The following is a 23615-nucleotide window of genomic DNA, read 5'->3' as shown; positions in this document are numbered from 1 at the left end:
CTAAGTCACACTAACTAGCTGTGTCATAAAAAGTAGTGGCACAAAGTCATCCCAAGTGACTCAGCAAAATTTTTCTAACCTCTGCATATATATTTTACGATTACGCCTCATTTAATCCCCCCTTTTCTATTCAAAGCAGAATTGGTCAGCAGGAAAATCAATTTCTAGAATTAGGCCTTTAGTTATTAACCCCACAGCAGATTCTTATATTATGAGATGGTTAATACACTGTTGTTCTTGAAGCCTTGTAGATTCCTCTTAATTCTATAATGATCAGATTTAAAAATATTTTCCGCTTATAGATCTCTATTATCAAACGGCAGAGAAAATCTTGTTTTATCCAACAATGAGGAAAAAGGAACAAAGCCTAGGAAATGGATGTACAGAGAAAAAAACCTTCAGTTGCCATTGAGGGAAAATATTTCTCAAGTTTAAACCAAACCAAACAAACAGCACATGATGATATATAGTCCTAATAAAATTTTATTGAGAACCAGTAAGTCAAATCCTTTACAGAACATAAAAATACATATGATCCCAGCCTTTCCCATTAAATGACAATATAACATTTGGGCAGTTTCCCTGAATATCCCAAACAGTTTGCTTTATAATTAGAGAAACAGTTCATCTACAGCTCAACAGTACAGAAAACACAGGAATGAGGTGCTCTTATTTAGTGGAAGCAGAAATGAAATTGTAATTCAGTGTAAATAATAAAGGACTATAGATGAGTTCTAGTAGCCAAAGGAGTAGATGCGTAAATAGTCACTCTTCACATTTTCTATTTCTAAAGTAGCTAGTAAAAGGCAGGACCATCATAAGATCAGACAAAAATTAACCTGACGACATAGTAGCAGAGTATGTCTCTCAATTCAGTTATTTAGGAAATGTTAATAAAGAAAGTAACCCTAGATCCACTTTTACCTAAAACTCTACCTACCATGAAGGTTTTTGATATCAAATAATTGGAACTGACATGAACGATAAAAAGAGAGCCACATGAATCAGGATTAAAGACTGACAACTCAGGCCACACTATAGTCCATAGTTATCTATGGAAATAGTCAGGATAGTAATAATAGTCCATGGCATCTATGGAAATAGCCAGGATAATGTTAACATTTTTTGCAAGATGAAAAGTTAACTATTTGCAATTTCTAAATTACTATAGAAACAGAAACATGTGACGGGATAAATGAACACTGCTTGGTTATTACCTAGTCCCTGTACAGAGATAAGAGATGGTATTGAGTTTTCTAGGAAGCAACTTCTGGGAAGGATTTTTACCAAGAAGAAAAATATCCAAGAGAAAAATATAACAGAACTAGAACTGAAACAATGATGCCACTACCTTTTAAAACTAAGAAGCCTAGTATAAAAGTTTTAGTTACTACCATGTTAGGGGATTGTCTCAGCGTTGTAGGCTTTGCCTGAGTTTAAAATCCCATCAAAACTTTTTTGCTCTTAAGCATAAATACAACAAATAGCATACATATAAAATTGTGCCAGTTTAATAAGTTTTCAAAAGCTTAAAACAAACTTGAATTGTGTTTGTGTGGATGAATTTGCTAGCAGATGACTGTACCTAACCCATTTATGCTGGGGGTTGCAATTTTTTGTGTGAAAAATCAGACCTTGGCAATGACTTTGAGCAGTAGGATGTAAATGACTCCCACAAGCTTAGTGTTCCAATAATGGAACACTAGGCATAAATGGGTTAACAAGAATCTTAATTGAAATGTTCTTCTCCCTGCCTTGAAATCTTCCTGGGGTTAAGTATTGCTATCACGATACTTGGAGAACTGTGATCAAGTCTCCTTTGGCTCAAAGAAAGTGTTCCTTTCCCTTGCTTAGTAACGTAGCTAAAAGCATAGGCACAGTAGAGTAAGACATTTAACTAAACCAAATGAGCTTTATTCTTTCAGGTTGAACACCACAGACAAAGGCAAATTAGCTTTGCTGTGCACTACTTTTACTTCTTACTGTAAGTGCTGATGTTGCTGACTGAAAGCTCGTGTCACAAGAAAGGCAGAGCATGCACACGCTTACCAGCAGCACTTCAGCAATCTGAGAGGCACAAGGTAGTGCCGACTTACACAAGTCAAGAAGGAGGAAGCTGATCTTGAAATTGAGCAGTGGGCTGCTTTTTAAATCCTACTGCCAGTGGCCTTTAAAGGGTCGATATCCAATAATACTAGCTCTTTTGGTGCTAAACAGGAGATAATAGGAGACTGCTACCTGCAGGAACCAGCACACACTCAGTAGGGATTTGGTTTGAAGTTCCAATAAAAATAGCATGTTTTTGTCACCAAGAGAGCTGTGAAATAGGCACATTTAAAATACTTAGACCCTGTTATTTTAAAGCTACAATTTTTTTTGCAAAATCAGTTGCAAAATCTCCTTTTGCAAAATCAGTTGCAAAGAGACAAAACAAGCCAGGCAAAGGCAGTATTGGAAGGAGGAGGAGTAAAAGCTGCTGAGTCAAAACATTTGTACGGGATTTGAAGCACCAGGGAGTCTTTATCTACTACAGAAAACCTGATTCTGTGGTCTCAGAAACTGATGAATTATTAAGCCTAGGATACACAAAGATGCATTTGTTCTAAGCATGAACTCTGGATAATACCTTCTCAACAAAAAGCATTTGTATTAAAAGCTTAGTGTTTTTGTTCAAGTTATTGGTTACATAGTATTCCCTTTCTCATCCCCCCTTTTTAAACCGAAGTAGAATACTGTACTATTTAGTGAAAAGATCAAAGTTCAGATAAATTGATAAGAAGGAAAATATTTTATGGCTTATACCAAAGAGTCAGCACTAATGCATAGTCACTGTAAAAAACTCAAAGTTTAGAAAGTCAGTCAGAGTGGGCTGAAATCCTAGGTCAAAGCATACTCATACATAGAAAATTAGCTTCCTGATCTTAAATGAATACTGAAATAGTTCCAAAAAACCCAGATTATTTTAGAGAAAACACAAACTGTTATTGTTAGCTTGTCTTGAACTAACCTTCAACTCAGAATTTTCACAATGATCATCACATTTTATACGTTTTTGATTAAAAATGTTGGCTTCTGAAGCCTGTATGCCTTGCTGACAAAAACAGGCAAATCTGAAAGTATGTTTACCTCTAGTCTAAATAGGCATCAAGAATTTTAAAAATGATATTTAGGTCCCAAGTCCAGATTGCAATTCTTGGAATTTTTCTCCTGGAAGCATTTAGTTATATTTTTGTCCCTTTCAAAATGAAACACCTAGAGAAAAGCAAGTCATAAAATTGTTTGCCCTCCAATTGGAGGAAAAATATTAAAGAAAAGTGAAGTGCAATACCCAATAATAGTCACATATTTATTTTTATCTATATTGAGTTTCTTTTAAACATTTTTAGAACAGTAACAGATGGTTATATTCATAAACTTAAATAAGATTTCCTCCAAGTTCTGGAACATATGTATACAATCTCAAAACACTGTACATATCACTCACTCTCCCTTTAGGAAGAAATGGAAATTAAAGTTAAAAGACTTCCTTGGATACTTTTAAGTAAAAGTAAATGATAATGGAAATGAACCGAATGAAAGACAAATTCTGAAAAAAGCTAACAAAATCAAGTCCACAGTTTGACTCTTTGTTTCCTTGGAAAGCAACGAAAGCACTTAGCTTGGGTTTGAATATACAGAAAGGGTCATGCAGTGAGTTACAGGTGGCATGCTTTCCTTTCAGAGTTCAAATGCAGGGAACCTGGCTTTTGTGGGGACTAGCAGGTCAGCCAGGAAATATATTGTTCCAGCCATTCCTGAAGAAACAGAAAGAGGCAAAAGTTATTATACCAAATGACTCCATTTCCCAGGATGGCTTTTTTTTTCCTCCAAATCTTTATAGACAAAACAAGTCAACAGCATTTCAGCCTATTCAAACACACAAACATCAACAAAGGGTGCCCACCCGTGACAGCCTCGTCCCTAAGGTCTGGATCAAGGCCATACTGGAGGGGAGGGTGGGGATGTCCTCTTGGCCCTCCTCCTTCAGCATCCTATGGCTTTTTCCCCACCTCACTGACACCCCCCGAGAGCAGTTACAACTCTGCAAAAACGAAGGATGGCTCCATTTTTAACATTAACAACATCACAATATTAATGGCAATGATTTAAATGAAGTGTAAATCTATGTTTACAGACATTGTAGTTCAACATTAGAAGAGATCACTAATTTGAGGTGCTCAGCCTTATATACCGGTAGAAGACTGGAGAGAGAATGGAGCCAGGTAAGTTCAAGTCACAGCCCTGCCATTTACCAAACGTAAGCTCCTGAGCCTCAGTCTCCTCGGCTGTGACATGAAGGTAGTAGTGCCTGTATGTTTTTTGCTGAATGATTTATGATGGCATCTGCAAAATGCCCAACATGTGCCTGGCTCCATAAAAGGGAGTCACCTGATGACTACCAGTATTGGGACTGTGGTAGCACACGTGCTAATTGATTTTTAATATCGATTTAGCATATTAGGAAATAAAGTAGTTTAAGAATAATTTAATTTTTTGATAAAACTTAAATTCAAATACATTAATTAGCAAGCAGAGAAGTAGATGCTGATATTATAAGGCAAATAAATAAAGTGTACAAAATACCTTCAAAGAGAGAGAAAGGGGTGTCTGGTGTTCTGCATCCATGTTCTCCATACTCTAAGCACCATTCAGCAAACTGAAAATGAGACCAAGTTAAATTAGTATAGTGATTTCTTCCAGAGACCTCCCGAAAGTTAAGAGGTTGTCTCTACAAATTACTCTGAAAAGTCAAACACTACCTTCACATCAGAGAAAGGAGATTAATGCAGAGTAAAGGATGGTCTGAGAGAGTACACAGCATGGGAGGAATTTAATGAGCTGTCTGAGTCACGTATCTCCAAGGTTATTTAAGAAGAAAGGCACTAAATCACCCTACGTCTTTATTTTTTCTCCCATAAATGCTGCTGAGTAGAATTATGTCCCTTTAAAGGAATGCTAATTTAATTGAAAGGTTTTTGAAGGTTTTCCTTAAATAACTGTATTTGTTATCCAAGACCTATGATTTTAGGGATAAATGGATTAAATCAGATGAACTAGAACCCTTTCTACAACCTCCTGGGAGACCTGCTTTTTTTTCTTTTCTTTTTTTTTCAAGATGGAGTTTCACTCTTGTCACCCAGGCTAGAGTACAATGGCATGGTATCAGCTCACTGCAACCTCTGCCTCCCAGGTTCAAGTGAGTCTCATGCCTCAGCCTCCAAAGTAGCTGGGATTATAGACACCTGCCACCACACCTGGCTAAGTTTTTGTATTTTAAGTAGAGACCACGTTAGCCAGGCTGGTCTCGAACTCCTGACCTCAGGTGATCCACCTGCCTCAGCCTCCCAAAGTGCTGAGATCACAGGTATGAGCCACCGAGCTGCTTTCTATTTAGTGGTTCTGACTCTTACCTTACAGGCCCTATACAGGTACTTCATATCCTGCGTGAGGTTGTAGAGTGTCAGGAAGGCATAGGCATTCCCTGCAGCACCGTGGCACAGCCCATATCCCTTCTTCAGCAACCCATATTGCCAGATCACATCAGCACACTGATAGGCATCACAGAGATACTTTTCCTCTCTGAATACCTGCAGAGGCAAAGGACATGCATTCTATTATACAGGATATAAAAGAAAGTTCCATTGATACTCCTTCCTGACAGGTAAGGAGGAGAGAGGGAGATGGCTTGGCAAGAAAGGATAAAGGATTTAGTGACAGAGGGATGTGTTATATTGCTAGTGACAATTACTAAAATCTACTAGTTTGGCTTTTTGTTTTTTAAATTGTGCATGACTTTGGTATGTACAGTCTAAGTTTTCTGTGCATGTGTGTTTATGTGGATGTTACTGAGGAAGCAGCATTATTTAACTTGCAACTTGCTGTTAGCATGAGTGACCTTCCAAAGAACACATGCTCTCTTCTTTGGTAACTATGATGTCCTCTTCACTATTAGGAAGTTTCTTTAAACACTGGAGAACAACTGTTCTTTAGGAAATATGCAAATTGAGTATAAAACATTAGATTTTGTCAGAAAAATAGAGATAGACCTTTACATTTTTTACGGCCTCCTGTATCTTCATCAAAGACTGAGGAAATATTCTGAGTAGGTATTTTTAATAGCTCATTGCAACTTAAGTGTTCTTAAAAGTAGGATAAGGCAGTTTAAAAAGTTTTTCCAGTATTAATGTGTCTAATTCTCTGAAATGTAGAATTTGATACACTGGCAGCTTATTTATGAGATGCCAGTGCCCAGCAATAATCTGCAGAGTTGTAATTTGTTGATTTGGCACCAATGGTCATAGACATCTTTTTTTTTTTCTCAACTACAAACCTCTGATTGCAGTTCTGTGAGGGCATGCTTTTTATTAGTGTTATTTATGCACTACAATGGAATCGTACAATATTTGTCTTTTTATATCTGTTTATTTCACTTAGCATAATGTTTTCAAGGTTCATCCATGTTGTAATATGTATCAGAAAGTCATTCTTTTAATAGCGGAATAATATTCCATTGCATTGTGATATGTTCCATTGTATATATATTTTCTTTATCAATTCATCTCTTGATGAATACTTGGATTATTTTCACCTTATGGCAATTATAAATAATGCTGCTATGAATGCTGGTGTACAGTATCTGTTTGAATCCTTGGTTTTGGTTCATTTGGGTACACACCTAGGAGTGGAATTGCTAGACAATATGCTGGATCATAAACAATATCTCATTGCAACCTAAATGTTGTTGAAAGTAGGTTTGAAACCATGCCTGCTATGGTACAGAGAGATGGTGAGAATGAATTATAATTCATTTAGCAAAGTGATCTTAGGTCCCACAAGAGATTTATTTATTGTTCCTTTATGGATTAGGCTAAAACTAATTTTAAATTATAAATTTTTGGTTATTAAAAATTTTTTTTCAAAAATACACACAGTACCTTATAGGCCTGGATGAGCATGTAGATGACCCCAGGGGCGCCATGGCACCAATGGACAAGCAGATCTCGATTATCACCTATACACGGAGGGTAATTGCCAGAAGGGAACTTCAGCTGGCAGACGTAGTCTACACTGGGCTTGACCAAACTATGTAACTTCCCTTGGCTCACTTGAAGGCTGGGCTAAAAATGAGAAGGAAATTATTAGTTCTGCTGAAGCAAACAAACCTTCCTAGGTCTCAGTATATTTAAACCAGAAAAAAAGCATGGCTAAGAGGAAATGGAAGGTCATTAAGAGGTTTTGGATTTCATTCCATTTTTCCACCTATTGGATGCCTTTATTTTAATCTTTTGTGATTTCATGTAAAAACTTTAAACAGTGGGACAAAGTAAAATTGGGTTACTAGCTAACTCTTAGGGTCTTTTGAATATATTGTTTTTGTTTTTTATTTGAGAGGGAGTTTCACTCTTGTCACCCAGGCTGGAGTGCAATGGTACGATCTTGGCTCCCTGCAACCTCCATCTCCTGGGTTCAAGTAATTCTCCTGTCTCAGCCTCCCAAGTACTTGGGATTACAGACACCTGTCACCACGCCCGGCTAATTTTTGTATTTTTAGTAGAGATGGGGTTTCACCATGTTGAACAGGCTGGTCTCGAACTCCTGACCTCAGATGATCCGCCCGCCTCAGCCTCCCAGACTACTGGGATAACAGGCGTGAGCCACTGTGCTCGACATTTTGTATATATTGTTTTTCAATATTGTTATCTACATACATATAAGTAATTTTCCAAAGTCAACACCTGAGAATGTGAGTGTAAGAGAAGTTTCCCATGGTTTCCATATATAAAGCAAGCTTTAAAAGTCACAAAGGGATGCACTAGACAAACCAAGCATGACTTTCGTTATTACATTTAGAGAGGAGATAGGTGGTATTTTCAATAGAAAAAGGATACTAACAAGTTAAGAGACCTGGAATCTAGATTCCAAACTATAGCATGCCTCTAGATCAGGTCTGTCTTTTTGCAGAGGATTTAGGACCGATCTAAATGCCACATTATTTTGATATAACAACGTACAGATCCAAAGGACATACTGACATAAAGCATATGAGCTACCATTTTTGATACATGTTTTAGTTTCTCCTTTTGGTCCTGTTCTTAATTCAATGACTGCTAATGTCTTTAACAGAGTCAAAGTGCTGTTATGCTAGGCAAGGTGTGGGGCATGTGGTGGTAAGGGGTGGCAGTGGTGTGAAGCACAGGCAGGAGGTGGTTGTGGTGAATACGACTTCCACGAGATTCTGAAAGTGCACTGAGTTATTTAAAAGACAGATTTCATTTTATACGAGGAACAGCATTAAAGCTCAAAGTGTTACAGTAGAATGAGTGGACTCTCTTCAAACTTGCAGGAATTACCCAACATAGCCTAAAAATAATGATGTTTAATTTTATGTTAATGAAGGGGTACCTACTAGAATAGACTTTCAGGATTAAAAATTAAATCATTTCGTATAGATGATAACCTGCAAATGAAAAAATCAATACTTGGGTTTTCAGATTTCTTACTACAGCTAACACAAGGAGACAGAGTATGTCTCATGATTATTTGGTTAAATGAAAGTTTGATGAGGCTGTCTAGTCACTAACTATGTCTCCTGATTATTTGTTTCAATGAAAGTTCAATAAGGCTGTCTAATCCTCTTTGGAGAGGGCCTCTAATATGTTTGATTCTAACTAACCTTGAAACTTCAGAAGACTCTTCTTTCCTGAAAACTTTTAGGAATCTACATTTACTACTGGGAATAGAGAGGAAGACATGCACCAGAAAAATAAAGAAATTTAAGTCTAAATGTCAACATCCTAATTATATAACCTCTAATTGAAAAGTGTAGAATAAATACGCCAGTTAGTCTCTGATTGCCACTAACACTCAATGTGTGACTCTGCATTCAAAAGTAATAATAACCTTGAGTTTTTCAGTTTTGTTGTCCTTGTTTATTTATAGGTAGAGGGCAGGTCCAACACTGATCTTGCATTATAAGAGTCAGCTACTCAAAGAGCTGGTAGTATGTATATCCAAGCACTCCTGCTGAACACGTGAATGACACACTTTTATATGACAGTGTGCCTTGGGAAGGTGACAGGGGTACCTCTGCTGCCATCAAAAATCAATTGCCATGAATTCTTATTCATAAGTGCCAATTTCTCTTTAAGGAGTGCTTCAGAAGTCTCCCAAAATGATGCCCTCATGAGAAGTCCTCTTCTGATCTCTCCCAAGTTATGTTTGCTGCAGTAAATGCTATTTGTCTTTAGTCTATTTGACTCTGGTTGATGTGCCCCAATAGTGTTAGATCCTAAGAACTGTTGGGCAGAGCATATTCAGCTGTTTTACAGGTAAGTAAAAGTCTCCTCAGCTTTGCTCTCTAAGTTAGCATTAGGCAACAAGCACTCATTTGTTTTCTATTGATTTTGTTCCTATGACTGGAATTTGTTGGAATTAGTTGTGCCTTTTAATGTGGAATAATATTTTTAATTCAAAGCACTGGCTGCAAGAGCAGAGCAGAGGTGCTTCATGCAGAACTATAGGTCAAAATACTTTAGTTTGCACAAGTGATGCTAAGTGGGCAAGTAGGGTAACCTGTAAATCAAACTTCATCTCAAAATGCAAGGCCTTTAATGTTTATACATTTTTAAAGGCACCTTCGTAAACATTACTTTTGTTTGTCTAGGTCAAGTTAATTACAAGGAGAGTACTGTAATGCAGAGGTTGACATAATGACAAACTAGAACTAGAACGTCTGTCTTCTCACCCATGATAGTACATGGGTCAGGAAGGACATTTTAAAGTTCCACCACAATCACTCCTTACCTGCATCAGGTAGTAATAAATTCCAGCCAGGCCATGAGCAGCCCCTACATAATATTCCTGGTACCATTCATACATCAGTGGAGACTTTGCCGTGAAGTTTCTCTTCCTAGCTAGGTTTTCTCCAGAGGTTAAAATTGTTTCACAAATCTGCAGAGAGAGAACCAACCAAAATCACAAGTGAACTGAACGATAAACCTTCCTGGAGGAGGTAATGACTTTTTTGCTAAGGGGTACTGAGGAACACGACAAATTAGACACTAGCTTTCAGCCAGGGAAAGGCACAGTTTAATTCTTCATCAGAGAGTGGGACTATATTCAGCCTAGAACGGGGAGGGCATAGAGGAGCGTGAGCTCTTTGCATTACAGTTTACAAGAGTTCACCTGTCAAAAGCATAAAATCCTCTAGGCACCACCAAAGCAGACCCTCCATTTGGGAGGTGAAATTTGGCAGTCTGAAATGGAGCAGACTGGCCTTCTGACTGAGTCAGAAATGTTTCCAACAGCACTCCGTAGGAAGCTATTGGTTCTTGGACTGTGCCCAACCTTTAGAGGTCCAGATACACCTTCCTTTATTTGGAATGTGCTAACTGGAGAGACACAAACAATAGTTTAGGCAGACAGTAAGTAAATGGGATCCTAAAGAGACTCCTAAAAACACAAAAACGTGGTACCTGCTGAATATGGCTTTGAGGAATCTTTTCCACTCCAAAGTTCTTATTGACAAAAAGAAGAGCATAGATGTAGCCTATTCGCCCATACAGCATTTCATTTGGAGCATGAGGATCAATCTTATTTAGGTGAATTAGCCTAAAAATAAAAATACATGCCCAAAATAATTTGAAAGGAATCAGGTATTGATGTATACTTAAAAATGGTACATTGAAAAAATAGACATGCACATACAATATGTGTTTATACATACATAATATCTATCTATAGAACAGTTACGGTTCACAGATTAGCCCCCTCCATTAAATTTCTTCACTTAACAATGGAACTGACAAATACATTCATAAAACGAAAGAATACGAACGTATGGCTGAGGTTATCCGAAATCTCCCTAGTTCCTCATGGAGGCAGGCCCTAAGGTGAGTATTTTAGCAGTTGGGGTCAGAGAAGCCAAGAACTGCTGGCTCTGAGGCATTTAGCCCAGAGAAGGGACTAGGTTAACAAATGGCCCATCACCTCCTTCCTTGGTTTATTTCTTAATGTGTCACCAGGCCTACCTGAAGTAGGTCTCATCCACCACAGTCAATAATACATGTAATTTTTTTTTTTTCTTTTGAGACAGTTTCACTCTTGTTGCCCAGGCTGGAGTGCAATGGCATGATCTCGGCTCACCGCAACCTCCACCTCCCAGGTTTAAGCACTTCTCCAGCCTCAGCCGCCTGAGGAGCTGGGATTATAGGTACGCACCACCACACCCGGCTAATTTTGTATTTTTAGTAGAGACGGGGTTTCTCCATGTTGGTCAGGCTGGTCTCCAATTCCCGACCTCAGGTGATCCGCCTGCCTCAGCCTTCCAAAGTGCTGGGATTATAGGCGTGAGCCACTGCAACCGGCCAAAACATGCAAATATTAATAGCACAGAGATGTCAGTCAGGTCTCCATCTCCTCAGTCTCCCAGCCTTCTAGTTCTCCTCAGAAATCACCATGGTTACCATTTTTTTGTGTGTGTATTCCTAGATTTTATGTACACATAAGCATAGATATACATATTTATAAATATTCTACAGTTTGCTATTTAACAACACATCTTGACAATGATTCCGTAACAGCACACAGAGTAGTCACGTTCTTTGTAATACTTGCATAGAACCCCAATGAATGAATGTATTATGGTTCATTCAGTCCCTACGGATAGACTCAGTTCAGCTTCTCAGAAAAAGTTACTTTCAGTTCTGGTTTCAGGTAAGATGGAGTAAACACGCTCTGCACCTTGTTTCTCCCCCAAAATGTGGCTCTAAAACCTGGACAGGATAGAGCAGCTATTTGCGGTCTCTGAAAAGCAAATAGTAACACACAAAAAGAGGAAGAGGACAGGAATCTGAAGTACCACCAAACCAGTGGTGAGTTTACCGTTTTTTCTCTCTGGTATTCCCCTGGTCTGAACTCAGTATAGCCCAAAACCCAAAAGTAGGCACAAGTAGGCTGACAGAGACCCAGAGGAAGCCCTCTAGTGCTATCTGAACAAAGAGAACTCCTAATATCAGAGAGAATGGGTTAACCCTCCATTTTTCTTTATTTTCCTTTTCTCAGTTCTCTTGTGCCCCAACCTACAAGCAATCTCATGTTGGGAGCAGGTACGAAGGCAAGGGGAGCCCTGGGAGCCTAAACTCTGAGGAAGGGAAACCTCCCCCCAGATTGGAGGACCTGCAGTCTCAGGAGGGGACTGTAAGCCCCCATTGCTTTACTTCTCTGTCTTCCACATCACCTGGCCCCAGATGCATGCAGTCATAGATGTGGCAGAGCAGGGTCATCAAAGCCCCAGCCTTTTCATCAGAGACCAAAAAGGGAAGCCTCAGGAACCAGCAAGTAGGGGAGATCACAGAGGGAAGTCAGTTTAGGAAAGTAACTGTATTTGGTAGTTTGACCTCTGAGAATGAACCTTTTTCCCTTTTTGTGGGGAGGGGAGTGGGCAGCAAATATGATAGGGAAGAAAAATGTCCTTGCTATTTTAGAGTTTTTGTCACATGAAATTTTGAAGTGCATCTCAATCATCCCTAAATTAGCCTATAAATTTGATATGATCCCATTTAAAACATTTTACTTTTTGGTGAAACTTAACAAAATATTGGCATAAAGATCCAATGACACTCTGGAAAACAGTAGTAATGAGACGACATTAGCCCTAACAAATGTTATCAGGTAGCTTAGGACACTAAATCTTTGTTCTTAAAATTTTTCATCTGTGAAATAAATAGTCCCTTCTGGTTTAGAAGTTATCTTGTTTATCTATATGGAAATTTACTTTTAAAGTAGTTAAGTATAAGCAGTGTGCCGTGCCTGTGCATGTCTGTCATCTAACTTCAGTCTATACACTAGGGATGGTTAATTAGCATTTGAAGTAACAAACATCAGGTCCCTCCAACCCCTGCCCCAAAGTGATGTATTTGAAGCACTCTAAGCAGGAGTCAACATTCAGAGGCACTCAGCACTGAAGTGCCTCTTTTTCATATAGGAACTTTATCAAAATCTACACCAGAGAATTTGTTGTTATTAAGGATTGACAGAAAATGGTTTTTCATTGGTGGAGTGAGTGGTAAAGATGGGCTGGAGGTTTGGGAGATGGCACGGGCTTTCCCACTCTTTCATGAATAAAGTCTAAGAAGGGCTTGAGAGCAATGTGACTTTCTCCAAGCTACAAAAACAGGGTAGGAGACTGTATGTATGTATGTATGTATGTATGTATGTCTAAATAGTATCTTCTTCTAAAGAGTACCTTCTTCCTAAAGTGTTTGCACATTTGGCAGAATTGGGCACCCACATGTGCTTTCATTTGAACATAGTAGGTAGGGGTATAGCTGAGGGGGTCTACAGCCTCTACTGCCAAACAAAATCCCAAGCAAACAGAAACCTAACAATTGTTACCACCAGGCTATAGATACAGTGAAAACATCCTAGCTCAGCAGGGAGGGTAGGTGTGAAAGAGAACAGTCTTCCTTTCCCATCTCCCTCTCCACTACTTCCACACGCTTGTGGTGAGGGGAGGAGAAAACATTTAAAATGAAGAGGATAGCTTTGAAATAAGCAGAATGAGATGATTTTAGTGAGTGAAAGTGGCCGACAGTTATGAAAGAAAGACTGAGAGAAACTAATGAAGGAGTCTTTAAGGGAACTTACTCCTCAGCAGGAAAGGGGTGAAAAAGCATGGCTAGTTGCAGTTAGTGAAAAGGTTTAAACTTTTTCATATTATACCCTCATCAAACTGAGGCAACTCAAATTAGTTAAATATGCAAATGCTGGCTTGTCCATTTTTTCTTCTACAAATATAGGCAATAATTCATAGTGAAACAGTGGTTATCTTAGGAATAGATACACTAAGAAATAGATAACCAAGAAACTTGGTTAGAGGTTTCTTTCCTTTTTCTTCTAATACATTTTCTTGTATACTTTGGCCTTTTTAAAATAACAGGGCTTAAGGATAGAATCATGGGCCATTTTGTTTTCTACTTCGATACCACATATATCTACACACACAGACTCCCTTAATTTTTAAAAGAAATTTTTAATTTAATAAAAATTTTAAATGTTTAAAAACATTTATTAAGAATTTTTTTTCTCATGTCAGAACTGGGAGCTCGGTAATGTTGGGGCCATAAGAAAACAAAATCTGTTTATTAGATACAAACTCAACTGTTACAGTAAACAATGAATGTCTCAAGTTTTGATATGAACCTATTTTTAATATAAATGTGTCAAAGTGTATAGAATTTCAATATAAAGTAATTTTGATTTACTTTTGCAAAGATTGAAAGAACTATGCAAAACAATTACTGTAATTTTTTTAAACACACGCTGCTCTATGGAAGTACTACACAGAATTACTGCATTGATTCCAATGATATTCCAACTGAAATAAAATATTTGAACCACTGCATTAACTCCATTCCTTTTTTGCCAATGTTATGACATTACCACTAGGTGGCAATATATAATTAGCATTCTATTTACTTTGCAGCCAAACACATTTGCATTTGGAACATTCAAAGTAGGTAGCAAATACCTTTCAAATATTTATTTAAAATGAAGTACTGCTCAGAGCATCTTATCAAAACAATACAGTTTAGGGTAATAAAGGAAGTATATCCCTTTTTTTCTGGATTTGAATTCAAATCGCTAAAATTCATTAGTTGGGTTCGATGATTAGTAGGATTTAACTGCAAGTTGTGCATGCTACATTCTCAAGATAAAATAAAGAAATGACATCACTGCTAAGTCATAATGGTTATTTTATGTGTTTTCAGAAACTCTCAAACTAACAAGCACTTTGTTGCAGCTTCATTTATTTGTTTTGATATGTTGATATTAATGCAACCCAGAAGAGATAAGCAAGTCACTGAAATGTCACTGAAGGAAGAATAAAGACATACAAACAGGATAGTTCTGTTCCACTCCTCACAGTACTTCCTCAGGATGTTACTGGGGAAGAGTTTTTGGCCTTGTATTTTCAAAAGGTTTGTAACTTTTAAAAACAGATGTCCAGTCTCTGGGTAGGGCATCTCTGAAAAAAAGGCAGCAGCCCCAGTCAGGGGCTTATAGATAAAACCCCCATCTCCCTGGGACAGAGCACCTGGGGGCAGGGGTGGCTGTGGGCACAACTTCAGCAGACTTAAACATTCCTGCCTGTTGGCTCTGAAGAGAGCAGTGGATCTCCCAGCACCGTGCTCGAGCTCTGCTAATGGACAGACTGCCTCCTCAAGTGAGTCCCTGCCCTCCTGCTTCCTGACTGGGAGATACCTCCCAGCAGGGGTCGACAGACACCTCAAACAAAAGAGCTCTGGCTGGCATCTGGCGGGTGCCCCTCTGGGACAAAGCTTCCAAAGGAAGAAACAGGTAGCAATCTTTGCTGTTCTGGAGTTTCCACTGGTGATACCCTGGCAAACAGGGTCTGGAGTGGACCTCCAGCAAACTCCAGCAGACCTGCAGCAGAGGGGCCTGTTAGAAGGAAAACTAAGGAAAACTAACAAACAGAAAGGAATAACACCAATATCAACAAAAAGGACATCCACTCAGAAACCCCATCCAAAGGTCACCAACGTCAAAGACCAAAGGTAGATAAATCCACGAAGATGGGGAGAAACCAGTGCAAAAAGGCTGAAAATTCCAAAAACCAGAATGCTGCTTCTCCTCCAAAAGATCACAACTCCTCACCAGCAAGGGAACAAAAGTGGGTGGAGAATGAATTTGACAAATTGATAGAAGTAGGCTTCAGAAGGTGGGTAATAACAAACTCCTCTGAGCTAAAGGAGCATGTTCTAACCCAATGCACGGAAGAGAAGACCCTTGAAAAAAGGTTAGAGGAATTGCTAACTAGAATAACCAGTCTCGAGAAGAACGTAAATGACCTGATGGAACTGAAAAACACAGCATCAGAGCTTTGTGAAGCACACACAAGTATCAATGGCCAAATTGATCAAGCAGAAGATAGAGATAGAAGGTTAGAGAAAAAAGAATAAAAAGGAACGAAAGCCTCCAAGAAATAATGGACTATGTGAAAAGACCAAACCTACGTTTGGTGTACCTAGAAGCGACAGGGAGAATGGAACCAAGTCGGAAACACTCCTCAGGATATTATCCAGGAGAACTTCCCCAACATAGCATGACAGGCCAACATTCACATTCAGGAAAGAGAGACCACCACAAAGATACTCCTTGAGAAGAGCAACCCCAAGACACATCATCATCAGATTCACCAAGGTTGAAATGAAGGAAAAAGTGTTAAGGGCAGCCAGAGAGAGGCTGGGTTACCCACAAAGGGAAGCCCATCAGCAGCAGCGGATCTCTATGCAGAAACCCCACAAGCCAGAAGAGAGTGGGGGCCAATATTCAACATTCTTAAAGAATTTTCAACCCAGAATTTTACATGCAGCCAAACTAAGCTTCATAAGCAAAGGAGAAATAAAATTCTTTACAGAGAAGCAAATGCTGAGAGATTTTGTCACCACCAGACCTGCCTAACAAGAGCTCCTGAAGGAAGCACTAAACATGGAAAGGAACAACCGGTACCAGCTACTGCAAAAACATACCAAACCGTAAAGTCCATTGAGACTATGAAGAAACTGCATCAACTAAGGGGCAAAATAACCAGCTAGCATCATAATAACAGGATCAAATTCACACATAATACTAACCTTAAATGTAAATGAGCTAAATGCCCCAACTAAAATACACAGACTGGCAAACTGGATAAACAGTCAAGAGCCATAGGTATGCTGTATTCGGGAGACCCATCTCATGTGCAAAGACACACATAGGCTTAAAATAAAGGGATGGGGGCTAACGGAAAGCCAAAAAAAAGCAGGGGTTGCAATCCTAGTCTCTGATAAAAGACTTTAAACCAACAAAGATCAAAAGAGACAAAGAAGGCCATTACATAATGGTAAAGGGATCAATGCAACAAGAAGAGCTGAATATCCAAAATGTATATGCACCCAATACAGGAGCACCCAGATTCATAAAGCAAGTTCTTAGAGACTACAAAGAGACTTAGACTCCCACACAATAATAGTGGGGGACTGTAACACCCCAATGTCAATATTACATCAACGAGCAGAAAACTAACAAGGATATTCAGGACTTAAACTCAGCTCTGGACCAAGTAGACCTAATAGACATCTATAAAACTCTCCACCCCAAATCAACAGAATGTACATTCTTCTCAGCACCACATCACACTTATTCTAAACTTGACTACATAATTGGAAGTAAAACATTCCTCAGCGAATGGAAAAGAATGGAAATCATAACAGTCTCTCAGGCCATACTGCAATCAAATTAGAACTCAGAATCAAGAAACTCACTCAAAACCGCACTACACAGAAACTGAACAACCTGCTCCTGAATGACTACTGGGTAAATAATGAAATTAAGGCAGAAATAAGTTCTTTGAAACCAACGAGAACAAAGATATAACGTACCAGAATCTCTGGGATACCGCTAAAGCAGTGTTTAGAGAGAAATTTATAGCACTAAATGCCCACAAGAGAAAGCAGGAAAGATCTAAAATTGACACTCTAACATCACAATTAAAAGAACTAGAGAAGCAAGAGCAAACAAATTCAAAAGCTAGCAGAAGACAAGAAAAAAGTAAGATGAGGGCAGAACTGAAGGGGATAAAGACATGAAACACCCTTCAAAAAAATCAATGAATCCCAGAGCTGGTTTTTTGAAAAGATCAATAAAATAGACCACTAGCTAGACTAATAAAGAAGAAAAGAGAGAAGAATCAAATAGACACAACAAAAAATGATAAAAGGGGATATCATCAGTGATCCCACGGGAATACAAACTACCATCAGAGAATACTATAAAAACCTCTACGCAAATAAACTAGAAAATCTAGAAGAAATGGATAAATTCCTGAACACATACACCCTCCCAAGACTAAATCAGGAAGAAGTTGAATCCCTGAATAGACTAATAACAAGTTCTGAAATTGAGGCAGGAATTAATAGCCTACCAACCAAAAAAATTCCAGGACCAGATGGATTCACAGTCGAATTCTACCAGAGGTACAATGAGGAGCTGGTACCATTCCTTCTAAAACTATTCCAAACAACAGAAAAAGAGGGGCTCCTCCCCAACTCATTTTGAGGCCAGCATCATCCTGATCCCAAAACCTGGCAGAGATACAACAAAAAAATAAAATTTCAGGCCAATATCCCTGAAGAATATCAATGTGAAAATCCTCAGTAAAATACTGGCAAACCGAATCCAGCAGCACATCAAAAAGTTTATCCACCACGATCAAGTCAGCTTTATCTCATCCCTGGGATGCAAGGCTGGTTCAACATATGCAAATCAATAAATGTAATCCATCACATAAGCAGAACCAATGACAAAAAAATATGATTATCTCAATAGATGCAGAAAAGGCCTTCAATAAAATTAAACATCCCTTCATGCTAAAAACTCTCAATGAACTAGGTATTGATGGAACATATCTCTAAATAATAAGAGCTATTTATGACAAGCCCACAGCCAATATCATACTGAATGGGAAAAACTGGAAGCATTCCCTTTGAAAACCAGCACACGACAAGGATGCCCTCTCTCACCACTCCTATTCAACACAGTATTGGTATTTCTGGCCAGGGCAATCAGGAAAGAGAAAGAAATAAAGGGTATTCAAATAGGAAGAGAGGAAGTCAAATTGTCTGTTTGCAGATGACATGATTATATATTTAGGAAACCCCACCATCTCAGCCCAAGATCTCCTTAAGCTGATAAGCAACTTCAGCAAAGTCTCAGGATACAAAATCAATGTGCAAAAATCACAAGCATTCCTATACACCAATAATAGACAAAGAGCCAAACATGAGTGAACTCCCATTCACAACTGCTACAAAGAGAATAAAATACCTAGGAATCCAGCTTACAAGGGATGTGAAGGACCTCTTCAAGGAGGACTACAAACCACGGCTCAAGGAAATAAGAGAGGACACAAACAAATGGAAAAACAGTACATGCTCATTGATAGGAAGAATCAATATTGTGAAAATGACCATACTGCCCAAAGTAATTCATAGATTAAATGCTATCCCCATTAAGCTACCACTGACTTTCTTCACAGAATTAGAAAAAAACTACTTTAAACTTCATATGGAAATGAAAAAGATCCCACGTAGCCAAGACAATCCTAAGCAAAAAGAACAAAGCTAGAGGCATCATGATACCTGACTTCAAACTATACTACAAGTCTACAGTAACCAAAACAGCTTGGTACTGGTACCAAAACAGAGATATAGACCAATGGAACAGAACAGAGGCCTCAGAAATAACACCACACATGTACAGCCATCTGATCTCTGACAAACCGGACAAAAATAAGCAATGGGGAAAGGATTCCCTACTTAATAAATGGTGGTGGGATATCTGGCCAGCCATATGCAGAAAACTGAAACTGGACCTCTTACTTATACCATATACAAAAATTAACTCAAATTGGATTAAAGACTTAAAAGTAAGGCCTAAAACCATAAAAACACTAGAAGAAAACCTAGGCAATACCATTCAGGACATAGGCATGTGCAAAGACTTCATGACTAAAACACCAAAAGCAATGGCAACAAAAGCCAAAATTGACAAATGGGATCTAATTAAACTAAAGAGCTTCTGCACAGCAGAAGAAACTATCATCAGAGTGAACACACAACCTACAGAATGGGAGAAAAATTTTTGCAATCTATCCATCTGACAAAGGGCTAATATCCAGAATCTACAAATTTACAAGGAAAAAAAAAACATAACTCCATCAAAAAGTGGGCAAAGGATATGAACAGACACTTTTCAAAGGAAGACATTTATGTGGCCAACGAACATATGAAGAAAAGCTCATCACTGGTCATCAGAGAAATGCAAATCAAAACCACAATGCGATACCATCTCATGCCAGTTAGAATGGCGATCATTAAAAAGTCAGGAAACAACAGATGCTGGACAGGATGTGGAGAAATAGTAATGCTTTTACACTGTTGGTGGGAGTGTAAATTAGTTCAACCATTGTGGAAGACAGTGTGGCGATTCCTCAAGGATCCAGAACCAGAAATACCATTTGACCAGCAATTCTATTACTGGGTATATACCCAAAGGATTATAACTTATTCTACTATAAAGACAAATGCACATGTATGTTTACTGCAACACTGTTCACAATAGCAAAGACATGGAACCAGCCCAAATGTCCATCAAAGATAGATTCGATAAAGAAAACGTGGCACACATACACCATGGAATACTATGCAGCCATAAAAAAGATGAGTTCATGTCCTTTGCAGGAACATGGATGAAGCTAAAAACCATCATTCTCAGCAAACTACACAAGAACTGAAAACCGAACACCGTGTCTTCTCACTCATAAGTGGGAGCTGAACAATGAGAACACATGGACAAAGGGAGAAGAACATCATAAACCGGGGCCTATCGGGGTGGGGGACTAGGGGAGGGATAGCATTAGGAGAAATACCTAATGTAGACGACAGTTGATTGGTGCAGCAAACCAGCATGGCGCATGTATGCCTGTGAAACAAACCTGCACGTTCTACAGATGTACCCCGGAACTTAAAGTATAATAACAAAAAAAGAAAGTAGAAGCATAAGCAATGATTTTTACAAGCCAAATAATAGGTAACATTTATAAGCACATTTTTAGTTTAGGTGCTATAATTTATGCTAAGTGATTTCCATAAATTATCTCCTATTTTACAGATGAGAGACTGAGGTTTAGAGTAATTTACCCAAGATCATATAGCAGGGAGTGCAGCTGGAATTCCATAGCCCCCAAAGCACTCACAGCCCCACACTGGCTATATAGGCTCCAGGCTTCCTTCTCCAGAACCTACTAAATAGCCTTTTAAAAAAATAGAAATGTGGTATATACATACAATGAGTATTACTTAGTCACTGAAAGGAACTAATTTTTGATACATTCTATAACATAGATAAATCTTGAAAACATTATGCTAAGTGGAGTAAGCCAGACACAAAAGAACAAATGTATAATTCCACTTATATAAAATATCTAAAATAAGCAAATTCATAGAAAAAGTAGAATATAGGTTACCAGGGGATGAGGGTATGGGGGCATGGAGAATTACTTTTTAATGGGTACAGAGTTTCTGCTGGAGTAATAAAATATTTTTTGAAAATAAATAGTGCTGATGGTTGTACAACATTGTGAATATAATTAATGCCAATGAATTGTACATTTAAAAATGGTTAAACTGTAAATTTTATATTATGTATATTTTACCACAATAAATATTTTTAAATCCCTTTTCTGCTTATTTAAAAAAAAAAAAAAGATGTTCATTACTGACTTGTCACACTACAAGAAGGGAGGGTATACATTTCTGGACCAGGAAAGCCACCGTGCTTCATCATTCTAAGTACTGGCCCCAAAGCACTATATATGTCAGGTTAGCCATCTAATTGGGAACAGGCCACATACTCTATTCATGTTGTGGCACCGATACGTAGAAGTGGGTGGGATGAAAACAGACACACACCCTCCTTTTGGGGAGTTATAGATCCCTTTAAGAAAAGCACAAATGCTCTCTCCTTGCTGAATATAATTTGGAGGTTTTATACACTTCCAGAAACCCTAAGATTCTCAGAGGCCCAAGGTTAAGAATATGTACTACAGGGAAACACTGATTTCCTTGGATTTCAGTTTCTTTAAGGATTAGACTTTTGATGATCTCAAAGGACCGTTTGGTCTCTAAAACTTAAAAATTATGATTTTGAAAGAACATTATATTAAGAAAATGTAGAAAAAGCAAGCTAGCTAGAACATGATGTTGGCAATGAAGCACAACAAAGGCAGTACACAGAGAATGTGAGTGTGGGATCTCAAAAGATCTGTAAAATGAGAAAAGTTTAGTAAAAAGTTAAAGGAGGTTTACTAAACTGATATGAAATAATTTTGGATTTCTTGAAATTAAGTCAAATTTCTAGATTTTTCCTTTGAAAAGATAAAGCAAAGTCCGTAACTTACAAATCATTCTAAGTCATTCTTTTTCTGTTTTATATAAAAGAAAAAATCTGAAAAAATCAAAGCTATAGCCACAAATAGTGTATTTTCCTATTATATTCACACACTATATTTTTAACCTTAACAAGCCTACTGGCTATAAATACTGTTGAAATGTCAAAATTTAAAAAGGTAAATGACAAAAACACCTTTAGTACAAATATACCAAAAACAAAAATCTCAGCATACTCTTACGAGCATTTTAATACACTAATACTGATATTGTGCCATTTCCCAAAGAGTGTGTTAGAAATAGGCCCTCAAGATTTCATGAAGAAGAGGGTTGTATAGGTGAGTTAAGATTGGCAAGTGCTGCTCCCTAGAGTTGCTGTGTTGTCCTCAGGTATATAAGCTGCAGAAGACTCTAAGCAGCCGGTAAAGACACATATTTAATTTGTTTAATTAGTGCTTTGATACAAATTCCCATCTGTTTGAATCTATGAATCCTGGTCTCATTGAACACATTAACATTTCTCACACAGCAAACTATTAAAATTTGGCTGCACGTATTTTGGAAAGGCTGGCATTATATATAGAATATTGGGAGCACTACAATTTGATTTGATGGTACTTAACAGTGATTCACTGAATGAGAATATCTTGTGGACCTCTAAAGCAGTTGTTGGCTGATGGCTTTAAATATCAGCTATGTAAAAAAAATTAAAAGGTAGTCTCTGTGTTTCACATTTCGGTGAGTATGGAACAGTTTTTGCATTGGCAAGTCTTATGCAAGTCAGCTACTATGGAAGGAACACACTTTAATTAAACTTTGGGGGAAATCACTGTTTTGTTTCATCTTTCATTTTGGTCGAGCTTGGTGACAGGTTTTATATTAAAAGCTTCTCAGCTCTGGAATAATGGAATGTTCAGTTATTTTCCTCTAGACGCACTAAGTAATGTGTTTTAAAGTTATACTATGTAATGTCTAGCCCCTAAGAAATGTAGGATAGGCATGTATTTAAAAAAAGGTGTTTTGAAGTATATGTCAATTCAGACAATGATCCAATATGATGATTCCCAAATCATTATGTGTGGAACAAAAGACTCCCACCCCCTCTTTTTGTTACAATTTCCAGTGGAAAAAGTTAGTTACAATAAGAAAACATCACTGTATGGGCAAAGATTGGGAGAGAAGGGATATATGCATATACACACACATGCCTAAACAATAGGGGTATAAATCATTTCTTTTTTGAATATAGCACTATCACATCTTGAAAAGTCCAAAAAGCCTGTTGTTGAAATATACACCAGCAAACAGGGTAAAGATTAGCCAAGGGATCCTAGACAAACTAAATCGGTGATGGTAATGCCATCCTAACAGTAATCTATAAGAAAGAATAGTGGGAGTCAAACACCATGGTCAACTCGGGGACGGTCAGTGGTTAAAACGTTGCTGGAGTGTTAGCACGCGCAGTGGGAGCCTAAGAGCAATGCACGCAGAGTCGCGTGGCAGCCAGGGTTCTTAGAACTCTGAAAGAGTGCTTAATAAACTCTGGTAAGGCAACAATTATAGCCT

At 38.1% G+C, this 23615-nt stretch overlaps 1 protein-coding gene across 5 annotated transcripts in view; it reads right to left on the bottom strand.

Moving 5' to 3' along the window:
* Positions 1-465: 465 nt before the first annotated feature.
* The window catches only part of LANCL1 (LanC like glutathione S-transferase 1), a 47705-nt gene continuing 24555 nt past the window's right edge, over positions 466-23615 (bottom strand). For all 5 annotated transcript variants that reach the window (XM_050751419.1, XM_050751414.1, XM_050751415.1 and 2 more), the window contains 6 exons: positions 10515-10650; positions 9844-9990; positions 6975-7157; positions 5451-5627; positions 4624-4696; positions 466-3794 (listed from right to left, as the gene is read on the bottom strand). In XM_050751419.1, coding sequence (XP_050607376.1) covers positions 3718-3794; positions 4624-4696; positions 5451-5627; positions 6975-7157; positions 9844-9990; positions 10515-10650 — 793 coding nt within the window. In that variant the 3' untranslated portion in view covers positions 466-3717. The remainder of the gene's footprint in view (positions 3795-4623; positions 4697-5450; positions 5628-6974; positions 7158-9843; positions 9991-10514; positions 10651-23615) is intronic.

The sequence above is a fragment of the Macaca thibetana genome, chromosome 12 (assembly GCF_024542745.1).
Source record: "Macaca thibetana thibetana isolate TM-01 chromosome 12, ASM2454274v1, whole genome shotgun sequence".
Classification (NCBI taxonomy): domain Eukaryota; kingdom Metazoa; phylum Chordata; class Mammalia; order Primates; family Cercopithecidae; genus Macaca; species Macaca thibetana.
The sequence above is the reverse complement of the archived record's forward strand: the minus strand, read 5'-3'. Positions and strand labels throughout refer to the sequence as shown.